The sequence below is a fragment of the Capsicum annuum genome, chromosome 6 (assembly GCF_002878395.1).
Source record: "Capsicum annuum cultivar UCD-10X-F1 chromosome 6, UCD10Xv1.1, whole genome shotgun sequence".
Classification (NCBI taxonomy): domain Eukaryota; kingdom Viridiplantae; phylum Streptophyta; class Magnoliopsida; order Solanales; family Solanaceae; genus Capsicum; species Capsicum annuum.
This window is the reverse complement of record NC_061116.1, coordinates 224,126,508-224,138,618: the sequence shown is the minus strand read 5'-3', so window position 1 is coordinate 224,138,618 and position 12,111 is coordinate 224,126,508. Positions and strand designations below refer to the sequence as shown.

The window sequence follows — 12,111 nt, the reverse complement described above, 5'->3', positions numbered from 1 at the left end:
ATGACCTCCTTAGATTATTTTTTACCGTATTTAACTTGACATATATTTGACAATTATATTGAACCACTGCATGTATTTCCCACAAATTGAACGCGAGGGAAAAAAATATTTGATAAAAGGCAAATATATGCCAGTTAAATACAATAAAAAATAGTTTAGGGAGCATAGGATGTCCACAAAATTTAGGGTGCATAATTTCAAATTTCACCTAAGTACAGATATTTTTCGCACATTTTTCTCTTTATTCTTCTTTGTATCACTTTTTTCTTAATTTGGGGGATTGGGTTAGGGTGGGGGAACAATTTTTCTTACACTCTGTTTGGATGGTGGTTTCCATAGTGTGGTATGACATGGTTATTAAGAGACCTATATTTGTTTTGATTGTTTCTTAATACGTAAGGTATGATATGGTTTAATTTCATGGTGTGGTAATCATTAAAATACTCACTTTATGTAACCAACAATTTGGTGGTATCCCACAATTTGTTCAATTTTTTTCAGTTATACCCTTATATAATATTCTATAATTCTATTTTACATTCTTCACATAATATTATTTAACTCCATCTCCTACCTTGACCTCCATCCCCGTTCCCCTCCCCCTATTTTTTACTATTATTATTTATTTATTTTTGTAGAAAATTTCAAACTTGTTGCTTAATCCACCCCCCCCCCCCCCCGCGAAACCCAACCTCAATTTTTATTTTATTATTTTTTAAAAAATATTTTTTTTTTCTTACCCCACTTTCACCTGCTCTCCCCCCCTACCAGCCCCCCCCCCCTTCCGCATCATTTTTTTTTAATTATTTTTTACAATCTTTAAGAAAATTTTCTTACACCACCTCCATCCCCTCCATCCCTACCAGCTCCCCCCTTCCCCCCTACAATTTTTTTTTCAAAAAAAAAGTTTAAAACTTTTTTCCTTACCCCACCCCTATCCCTATCCTGCCCCACTACTGCACTACCCTACCCCCAAATATTTTTTTACAAAAAAAAATATTTTTTTGCGTACCCCATCCTTTTCATCATATTCGTTTTTATTATTTTGTGTTAAAGATATACAAATGCTTTTAGAAAAAAAAATAAATCTACTTGCATAATGAACACAAGAAAAAAAGTAAGACACAATTTATTTTTCTAGAAAATATATTTTTGAATTTCATATCGAACACACTCGTAGCATACACAAAGATGTATTCAAACTTTATACTTTTCGTTGGTGTCATGTCTCAAAACACACACACAAAAAAATGAAATTTGTTACTATAAAAAATGAATTTGATTATGTTTATTTTGATCTACTCTTTAATTGACTTTATTAGAATTTATATGAATTTAACAACTTAATAGATCTACATAAGATGATTTATGATAAATTAGGAGAAAGAAAATTATTTTATTAACATAATTAAGGATATTTTAGTAAACTTACCAGTTATGATACAATACCATTCTGTCAAACCAAATAATAAAATAGTTATTAACCAACAGTGAACGATACAATCCATCCAAACATTATATTTTATTATACTGTGCAGTACAATACTTTACCATATAATACCGTACATTATGAAACTATGGCATACCACTATCCATACAAAGTGTTAGGGGTAATGTCTGGTGTTATTGTTCCAACCAATGTGATCTATCATATTGGAAAGTACAATGTCGTTCTTCAGGACGACTCTATCGGTTTGGAGAATGGTTATCCACACGAATGACCCCATTTCAATCCCATCTGTCATATAGGCCTTGTCTAGTGCGATTTACATCTCCTGTATGGTTGCAGACAATTACAAAAGTGGGTGGTTTACCTAGTGCATACACAATGCTCACCACGGATGCTCATCCGAAGTGTAGAGGCTGGGTTCCAAAAGAAAAAAAAATTTGAAAATATAATGTCATATGTTGTGGCTACTTGGTGCAAATCCTACAGATAGGAACCTGCCTGTTGGGCCCAATTTTTGGACCCGAATGAATGAAATGGTGATTTGGCCCAAAGCCCATTAGTCTAGGGTTTCCCTTTATATTCCACCAGCCCCTCTCTTCCCCTCTCATAGTGCCGTATCTCTTCTTCTCATTGATAGGTTCACTCTGATCAGCAAGTAAAGAGTTTTCCTTCCGTTTTAGCCGATTCACCATGAGAGCCAAGGTACCTTAACATCGTCATCTATTTTTTATACATATGAATCTAGATATATATATAAGTCGATCGATGAATAATAATAATCCGTTCATCTTTAATTGTCCAGTATATCAGAAATAGATAAAATAGTTGTCCAACCAAACTTGTTCAGTTTGGATTCATGTTGTATCTATTTTATCCATGCTATTAGTTTCTACCTTCATTAATTAGAACATTTAGACGACTTGTAATCAATACGGGTGATATAGTAAAATTGCTTTCTTATCTATTGTTTCGTAAGTGCGGGGACAAATCAAGTAGCAGTAGTAGTTTCAACATGTACAAGTAAAGATGGACGGAGTGTGTACTTGTGTAGTAGTTTCAATGTGAAATGCAGTCAGTATCCATTAGTGAAGCTTTTACCTGTATTGGAGCTGACTAAGCATTTTTTTAATAAATTTGCAGTGGAAGAAGAAGCGTATGAGGAGATTGAAGAGGAAGCGCCGAAAGATGAGACAGAGATCCAAGTAGAATTCATATTTGGCACTTCTCAGCTTTTGACATATCTCTGTTGCTTTAGGTTATTGTGTTTTTTTTTTTGTCTTGTTTTCAGTACTTGCAGTTAAATTTCTGTAGTTAAATTATGAGTTGTATTGAAACTATGGGAGGTATTTTTGGCTTAAGTTTATGATATTTACTCCTTATCACTGATTTATCTTATTCATTCAGTTTTACCTCTCGACCTCCCCGAGGTAGTGATAAGTTTATTGAGCACGCTAAGATCCCAGTGATTTCATTGGGTATATTGCTGTTGAAAATGTGATATCTCTGCAACAGTATGAGTTTAGGACTGTTTTTCTTCTGTATTTGAAGGATAGCTAGATTGTGATTTCCTCTCTACTCTCCCCAGACTCTACGTGATTGGATTATACTAGGTATGTTGTTGCTGCATCTCTAGTTTAGGTTCAATATTTTTCGAAAATGAGCTCATAATCCATATTCTCTAAGATTTGTTGTGTGTATTTGAGTAACAAATTGTGCTACAGACTGTTAAAATTGAGATAGATAATGAACATCAATTTGCTGACTTATGTTGAGTACCCTAGTGTAACGAGTAGCATTTGTTCATGTTGAGTACTCGAGTAATCTTTTATGTTGTGTACTCATTTGTTTAGCTTCAACACTTATCTAATTGAATGTGTACGCAATTGTTTGCCTGGGAATTTTTATAATTTAGTCGTACACGAGATTCTTAAATCCAAAATAGTTCATTGTTCTTGGTCCAGCTAAATGTTGGAATGTGAGGAGAATGACATGGTGAACATGGTTGGATTTGTGTTAAACCTGTAAATTACAGCGGCTCCAAGAGTCTTATTATAGGCTGAAGATCAAATTTCGCTTAAATGTTCTGTTGCCTTCCTTTGCGGTTCTACTCTGCTCATCTTTTATATTTCATTAAGCGTAAAGTCTACAAGCCGTATGACATCAAAACAGAAAAGTTAGATGATATGATTTCTAATTGACATATATGGTGGTCTGCTATTTACCATCTATTGCTAATATCAGATGGTTGTTGGTAGCTAACTAGATTTATTAAACGGTTTGAAATGTTAAATTCTAACTACATTTAACCATGACAAGCTAGTGAACTGTTTAGACAATGTGAATTAACATGGAAAGCTTCATTTACCACTTTGGACCCCCTAAGAATTCCAATTTCCAAACTTTTTGGGTGTTGTCAACAAACCACAAAGCTCCCATCTGACATTCAGTCTCTTGTTAATCATTTTTGGTGCTACGTTATCCAGAGTAAATTTCTAATTTAATGGGTGAAACTGTAATAGATGGAGCCATGTAATTAGTCCAAAAATCCATTTTATTATATGGTAATCAGCCTGCTAATTATCAAAGCTCAGAGAAAAGTGCCACCTCATTCTAGATAAGATAAAAACCAGACTGTTGACATTGCTAGAAAAAAATTAATCTAACAAACTCATTGAGGGTTTGGTGGACGACCATTGGCAGAACAAACTCTGGATCCCCATTCAAGCAACTCTTTGCTAGTATCATCCTTGTGAACAATAACTTCAATGAAGCATAAACAATCTTTCTTCTCTCCAGTAGCAGTTGCAATTGCTTCTATGAGTTCCTCTTCAGTCTTTACCTGCAATCCAGATATAAAACGATTTGAAAACAACGACGTTTTTCATCAAAGTATGGATGAGCACTTCTATGTACCAACACTTACCTTCTGGGTCCAACAATTGCCTTCACCATTGTGAATAGCATCCACTAAGCCAGTATAGTTCCAGTTCTTGATTACATTGTACGGTCCATCATGTATTTCAACTTCAATGGTGTAGCCACCATTATTAATCAAGAAAATGATACTCTTTTGGTCACAACGAATCATTGTTGATACGTCTTGTGCTGTAACCTGTTATCCAAAATACCACTTAACATTAGTTCTCCACACTGAGTATTAGTGTTTGGTATGACGAAAGTCACAGTGAAGAAGAATTACCTGGAAACTTCCATCACCGATGCAAGATATCACACGTTTTTCGGGTACAGATTGTGCATAGCCCAAGGTAGCACCAACAGACCAACCAATGGAGCCATATTGCATCTGGAATTGATACCTGCAACACGAACTTTTTTCGTCTAATGTCTGAAAATAAAATGGATAACAGGCTTTTAAGCTGTTATTAGTCACATACCCACATCCTTCTGGTAACTTAAGCTTCTGGCAATTGAACCAAGAATCCCCTGTCTCAGCAATCACAGCATTATCAGCTGAAAGCATCTTCTGTATATGCTGGAACAGAACATTGACCCTTAGAGGTTCATTAGGCTGCGACTTTAGAGGAGTTCCTTCAGGAACAAAGATCCGACGATAGTTTTCATAAGCAGTTTCGTTTTTCTTTACTTTCTTTGCTAGTTCAGAGAGGAAATCTTTCATGAAGACACAACCAAATGCTGGTCCATTGCCAATTACAACTCTATCAGGCTGCACGATTAACGTTTTTTCTCTCTTGATCAGAAGCGAGAGTACCCAACGGAGCTGTAGTCATTAAAGATCGGACCAGCAAACAAGTAAGCATCAGCGGACTCAACAATTTCCGCGCAATAGGATGTGCCTACTGCACCCCAGTAAGTGCCAATGAAGTGAGGGTGTTGTTCAGCTACTAGCCCTTTTGCTGATGGCATCATTGCCATGGCATAACCTGAAGAATCAGCAAGTTCAACAAAAGCATCACAAGCTTTAGCTGCTCTTAGCTTTGGCCCTCCAATCATGACTGGTTTCACTGCCTTGCTTAGAAAGGCCACTGCTGCATCCACTGCAGCTTCCAACCCCCTCTTGTTACTTAGCCTGTACCAATAAGTTCGAATTGTAAGTCGAAACAACATTTCGCGGACAACAGTAGCGCATCCAAGATTTAGAGTTTGTGAGTTCTTCTCTTTATATATCTGCCTATTTCTTTTCAACGCACATATACAGCAGAACTCACTACATATGGTCTTGATCCGCATTGTTAGTAATTCTAATTGTAAGTTGAAAGAACATTTCGCATACAACAATGACGAATCCAAGACTTATGATTCAGTGCACTGTGCTCATTATATATGTGCCAGTTTCTTTTCACATACACATATATATAGTCAAAGTCACTGCGTGTCAATAATTCTCATTTAACGACGGATCCAGTTGTGACGCCCCAAAGTTTTGGGGACTGTCACTCGCCAAGATTGTGCGTGCCAACTAGGCCGCAACCTTGTCAGCTATGCAGGTGGCATGTGCTGAGGGAATATGCTGAAGTCGAAGATGAGGCAAAGGGGCATAACATGAGGCAACAAGCATCTATATATGTTGCATGACATGTCCTAAGAGTGCCAATGTGATTTGGAGAGGGCTTGGTGTGAGCCCAAGGGGGCGGAGGCATGGTGAGGATCGTGTGCGGTGTTGGATTCCGGTTTAGAGAGATGTTATTAAGGGTACCTTATGTATGCTTACCAAATTTGGGGTCGTTTGGAGTTCATTTGGATAGGGGCTTGACTTGGCCAAAGTCCAGTGGCATTGTCGTAATTCGCTGATTGGTCCGAAGGCCATAACTCGTTCCATGTGTATGGGAATGGGGTGAAACTTCATGGAGGTGTGAAGGAAGTCAAGAGAAAGGAGTAGGAACAAACGGCACCCAATTTGAAGGTCGGATGAATGATCTAAGCCCCAGTATGATTCTCGGGCAAAATGATGTCTAGTGACGGACGTTGGGATTATTTATTTTAAGCATATATAAGGGGGTATGCATAGTGACAGCCTACCAGCCTCACCCGAGTGTGTCGACAGATGGCCACCCCAAGTGTGCTGCCTTGAGGGACAACCTCAAGGGCCTGCCTTGGCATGTCAAAGGAATGCGCAAGGTACTCATAGGGCTCGGGAACCCTATGGGCAACGCAGGGTCGGGTGGACTAGCGTTGGGTGCCCGAAAAGACTAGAGGTTGGCTATATGAACCGACAAGCCCCGTGGGCTATCTAAATGATGGAAGGATATCTCTAAGCCGATAGAGCAATCAAGATGCTCTCCCCTCGTGAGCTAACTTGTGAGCTTGGTCAAGGTTCAGCCAAGCGAGCAAGGGTCCGTTGGCCTAGACGCACAGTTGTGGGGCGACACTGTGCTATGAAAGTTGGATGCAAGTTGCGTGGGCTATGTTTGGCTATGCCATAAGACATGAGAGGGCATATCTAAGAAAGAAGCTTGAGACAAAGGGCAAGGATTGAGGGTTGCCCTACTCGAGCGAAGCAAAGGCCAAGTGCACATGCACGAGGCGATGTCAAGCTTGAGGATAGGACTGTGCATGCGATGACAATGCTCAGGCCAAGGCGGGGGACAAGTATGTCCGTAGCCATCCCCAGGAGCGCATACGGATGAGATCCAAGGATTAAAGGTGCGCCAGAAGAGTTATTTATACGTTGGCCATGTCAGCCGACATGTTGATAGAGCGGCACCAAAGGGAGCAAGCCTCTGAGACGAGCTTCCCACAGGCACAGGATCGTGCTAAAGACCTGGGAAATGAGGAAGGCTGGCCCATAGTTGGGGGAATCATGGGCGCCGCACGGGCAAAATTGTGTGCCGCTGACACAGTGAAAAATGAGCCCGTGACACAGTGCTCCATACAACAATGGGTTGCCGAGCTCGTCACACATGGCTTACCTAGTGTGGTTTTGTGAGCCATTGCACAAGAGTTGGGTTTTCCCTGTGCATACCCGAAGGATAGTAACTGCAGGTTCCCTTGTCATAAAAAAAACAATGATGGATCCAAAATTTAGAGTCAAATGAGTTCTGCTCTTTATGTGTGCATTTTTTTCACACATGTACTCCAAGCTAGACATGATGTCTATGTCAACTCAGCTACGTCTAGTCTACATCTGCCACTATAATGCAGGGTCTTTATGAATGTAAGAATAGATGATAAGGTAACACATACCTAGGTGATAGACAAAATGGAATGGGATCCCTGCTGAAAGTTGGATGAGGGATGGCTGGCAAATTGCAACTTATACTAATGTATACTGGCTTGCTTTCTTTTAGAGCTGTGGCAATGGCTCTATCAATCTGTTCATGTGCATCCTCCAAGTTATTCACCACAGCCTAGCACAAGTAGAAACATAAAATTAGTTGGATATGTAGGAAACCTTTTGCCTGCATTAGTTATTTTAAGATCTTTCTTTTTTCTAATGCAGATTATTTTATCTTATATGTCCAATTAAACACACTTTATGTGAGATTTTAAGCTGTAAATCCAACTTGAGGAATACATAAACTTCAAATTCTCGATCTGCATTATATATGGAATCTCTTCAAGAAAGAGCAAAAACTAGGACATAACTTTACCTGATAACATGTAACAGTCTGAAAACATCTAAGTTCTTGGCTGAAATGAGGCAATCCAATAGTATGATGCAGTATTCTATTAGTACCATAGTCATTAGTATTAGGACCTCCTACAATGCAGATAATAGGGAGGTTCTCACTATAAGCACCACCAATTGCATTAATCACACTGAGACCACCCACAGTGAACGTGACAACACATGCACCAACGCCTCGATCCCTCGCATATCCAGCATTAAGCTCATTGCAACAACCAATATTCTTAAGCTTTGGCTCAGCAATAAGGTGATCAAGAAGTGTCAGGTTGAAATCACCAGGCACTGAGAAGACATCACCAACGCCAATTTCAACTAGTCTTCGGGCTAAATGGCGACCAAGGGTCGCGTCAGGGCTCGCCATAATGGAAGAAGAATGTGTGTCTTGGATGCAGGAAGATGTGCCATTTGCTACTGAATTATCCATATTATGATTCTTGTAACTCTTTTGGTATTTGCGAGAATGGCAATGGAAAATGAAAGACATGAGATTATATATGTGTGTGTGTAAGAGTAAAAGAAGAAGGTTTGTTAAGATTCGAAAAGGTAGGAAAAGTTGAGTGAAGAACAAGGCAGTGGTTTATGGTACTGGTCTTTTTAACTTGGAGAGGTGGTCAGTCTCTGTCTTTCCTTTTACTGCTTCAAATATCAGGACACCCAAAACAGGCAGAATTTTTTGGCTTAATGATCGGAGTTACTCTCTAATTGTTTTACAATTTTATTTTATGCTACCATTGATCAGAATTTCTTTATATATCAGAATACTACTAATTTTTTATTACGTAAATGACATATAATAATTAATTAGGGTGATATAGTAAATCAAGAAGCAAGTAAGCACGTCGACGAAGAGGTGCTGCTGTACCGTTCTTGTATATATTACTTGTTTTAAATATTTTAAATCGTTAATAGTTGTAAGTTATTATAATCAGCCAGCTAAGTTGGCCTCATCCCATCTCAATCAAGCTCATGCAGTTTACATGTTTTTGTATGATTTGCAAGCGCACAAGAGCAGTTTTATCTAGCACGCACCTTAAGGGTAGCGACTTCATAATTCTCTATGTACGAATAATGATTCAAGTTTAAAGTTTGAATTATGAAATTTCAACTATGCCACGTAAAATGACAAGCAGGGAGAGTACCATTTTCATCTCCAGTCTAAAAAGAATTGATGGTTGGTCCAACTTCATTTCTAAAGCATATACTGCTACACACAACATTTTTTATCTTCACTATTCTGGTGAACGCCCAAAGACTTCCGTAGAATAAACGGAACAGAAAAGATAACAATATTAGACAAACTATTTAAATATTTGATTACTTAAGAAACACAAACATAGAATGCATCAGCTAAGTAATGAATGGAATTATATGGAACCAAAGTCACTGAGAAAGAACAGCCTCGAAAAGAGGACCAACTTAAACAACGTACAGATGGGAATATAATTACCAAGACTTGCTAGTAGACCAACACAATAGCTCAATCAGAGAACAAGACCGACCTTAACGTTTCTCCAAGACATTGAAACACCCCAGGAGATGGACAAAACAAATAACAAACTCGCCCCCCCCCCCCCCCCCCACCCACACACACACACACACACACAAGACGACCCTGCCCAAACCAACACCAAGAAGTAAACACCTCTTGCACTTGACCAGACTATACCCAAATTTGGTTGGCAAAACTGGAGGTACTACGAACCTCACCAACTACATTTGGAGTGCATGACAAACATCTCTCAGGCTGAAGCAGTCTCATCCTTTTTCTCTGCATCATCAGAAGGCTTCTCTTCTTTGATGTCATCTGCCTTTGTTTTCTCCTCAGCTTTCTCCTCGCTCTTTTCTTCTGATTTCTTATCTTCAACACTCAACTTCTCAAGTAGGCCAGCAGCTTTAGATGCATCCTCATTTTCCTCTTCAGCTTTAGATGCATCCTCATTTTCCTCTTTCTTCTTTTGTGATTCAGCAACCTCTTGGAAAGTCTCCATGAAGGTCTTGCAATCTAAGAAGAAATACATAACACTAAGACATCATTTTTGTCAAGAGAAAGCAAAAAAAAAAAAAAAGAAAAAATAGACAGAGGCAGCAACATAAAAGAATGAGGGACCGTGGTTTAATCTACAACTTCCTCAGAATTGCTTCTAGGACTCCTCTCATCGAGTGTTTGACATATCCCCACAATCATGGGCTATTATTTAATCCCTTAAAATGTATAATTAAGAGCCCGTTTGGATAAGATTAAAAAATAATTTTTTAGCATAAGTGATTAAAAACTTAAAATAAAGTGTTTATAAATTAAGCAGATGAGTGTTTGGAGAGAAGTGCTGAAACTGAAAAAAAATTGTTGATGTGTTTGGTAAACAAGTGATGTTAAGCACTTTTTTGTTGTTAAAATGACTTAAATGTCCTTAAAGTTGTTAACACCATAAATAAAGTGAATTATTTATAATTTTAAATTCTAAAATAAATTTTTTGAACAAATCTCGGATGTAATGATGAATTCGATGAAAACAAAGAAGAAAGATGAGTACGAAAATTGGAGGGAAGAGATGAAGAAAAGCGGCAAAGAGAAAAAAAAAACTATATATTTAAGAGCTACAAGTTTAAGATATTGTTGGAATTGGAAGAAAATATAAGGGATAAAAAGGTAAATATTTTGGCCAAACCTAGAAGAATTTTAATCTAAGAAGCAGAAAGTTGGGGGTACCCCCAGCTTCTCACTTTTTGATTCTTTTAATCAATTTTTAGCCTTTTTTAAGCGCTTTTTAATTTTACCAATCACCTTAAAAAGCTAAAAAAGAGATTAAAAGCTAGTTTGACCAGATTTTAATCCTATACAAATGGGCTCTAACTCCAATATGTCGATCCAGTTGAGGAACCCTAGAAGACCAGATAATTGAAAGAGCACCTTCCACACCCCAGCTAGGTTCATTCCACGCCTTATAATCCAACAGCAGTTCTATTTAATAAATAAAGCGCGCCAGTCCTCAAGTCCCTAAGAGCAATCACTCTTAAGTAGGTAGCCAGCAAGCAGTATCAACCATGATTCTTTTCATCAGTACCCGAGGAGGTCACAGGGAGAGAGTCTAACATCAGTTCACTCTCAACACTAACACAGACCTCAATAAAGAGGATATGACACAAAAGGTTCTCAACGACCTCATTAAGAAAAGATCAATTGCTTTTGTCATTGGCGGTTATGTCCATTTAGAGACCGATAAATGGTGGCTTTTTTAATGAGTTCCCATAGACTGAGGGCAGAAACATAGGGTCTATTAATACATACAGCTATCCCATCATCCTCCCCATGCCTTATCGCAACCTAGCTTAAATAGAACCTTATATCATAGTACTATTAATATAATAGTATTACTAATTTAATATGATCATTAGAACAAAAACCCCCAACAAAATATGTATGTTACCACTTAACAAAAAGAACATATATGCTATTCCCTTGAATATCTTGTATTCCCTTGCAGAGAGAAGTCTAATATATGCCTTTTAGTTTAAGGTCTGGTTTGCTTTTCCATAACAGCAAAGTCGTGGATCTACTGACTACGGTATAGGAAGGCCTGAGACTAGGGATGGGAATAGGGCAAGGCGGGTTGAGGTTAACTAGCAAAAATTTCATTCCGTCCCGCCCCGTTTAATTAACTAAAAAACATAATGTTAAGTTACAGTGCTCCTGTTATTTGCCTAATATAATTTTTTTACTGTAATTTTTTTCACTAACTTCTAAAATATTCAAGTGACTTACTTACACAAGCAGCAAGCTTAAACTGAAGTAATTTTTTATTATGGGGATCAATTGTTTTGTCCTTATATTAAAACCACAACAAAATATGGTCCTTTATATACAGTAAAATGGTTTATTTCAAAGTGCTCATGTAATATCCTAAGAGTCTTTAGCTTTGCCTCACTGATTACTTTCGGCATAAATAAATTAACAAAATTGAACTAAAATCATAAATTACTACTTAGTTAAATGTAAAACTTCTACTTTTGACGAGACTCTCGATAGACACAAAAATATTAAACTAAAATTATAAAT

General features: G+C 37.8%; 2 protein-coding genes and 1 long non-coding RNA gene across 3 annotated transcripts in view; 1 reads left to right on the top strand and 2 right to left on the bottom strand.

Annotated features, from left to right (window-relative positions):
• The first annotated feature begins 1,528 nt into the window (after positions 1-1,528).
• LOC107875460 lies at positions 1,529-2,836 on the top strand. Its single transcript, XR_001675835.2, has 2 exons — positions 1,529-2,152; positions 2,591-2,836. It is a non-coding gene; the product is annotated as an uncharacterized LOC107875460 (long non-coding RNA).
• Positions 2,837-3,980: 1,144 nt separating this feature from the next.
• Positions 3,981-9,267, bottom strand: LOC107874609 (pyruvate decarboxylase 2-like). The gene is given in 7 exon segments (XM_016721372.2): positions 3,981-4,289; positions 4,374-4,562; positions 4,650-4,767; positions 4,846-5,174; positions 5,177-5,498; positions 7,613-7,776; positions 8,020-9,267. Coding segments are annotated over 7 exon segments (1,815 nt in total). The 5' UTR covers positions 8,542-9,267; the 3' UTR covers positions 3,981-4,118.
• Positions 9,268-9,396: 129 nt separating this feature from the next.
• Positions 9,397-12,111, bottom strand: part of LOC107875461 (ran-binding protein 1 homolog b) — a 9,328-nt gene continuing 6,613 nt past the window's right edge. Inside the window, exon 4 of the mRNA XM_016722192.2 lies at positions 9,397-10,059. Coding sequence (XP_016577678.2) covers positions 9,797-10,059 — 263 coding nt within the window. The 3' untranslated portion in view covers positions 9,397-9,796. The remainder of the gene's footprint in view (positions 10,060-12,111) is intronic.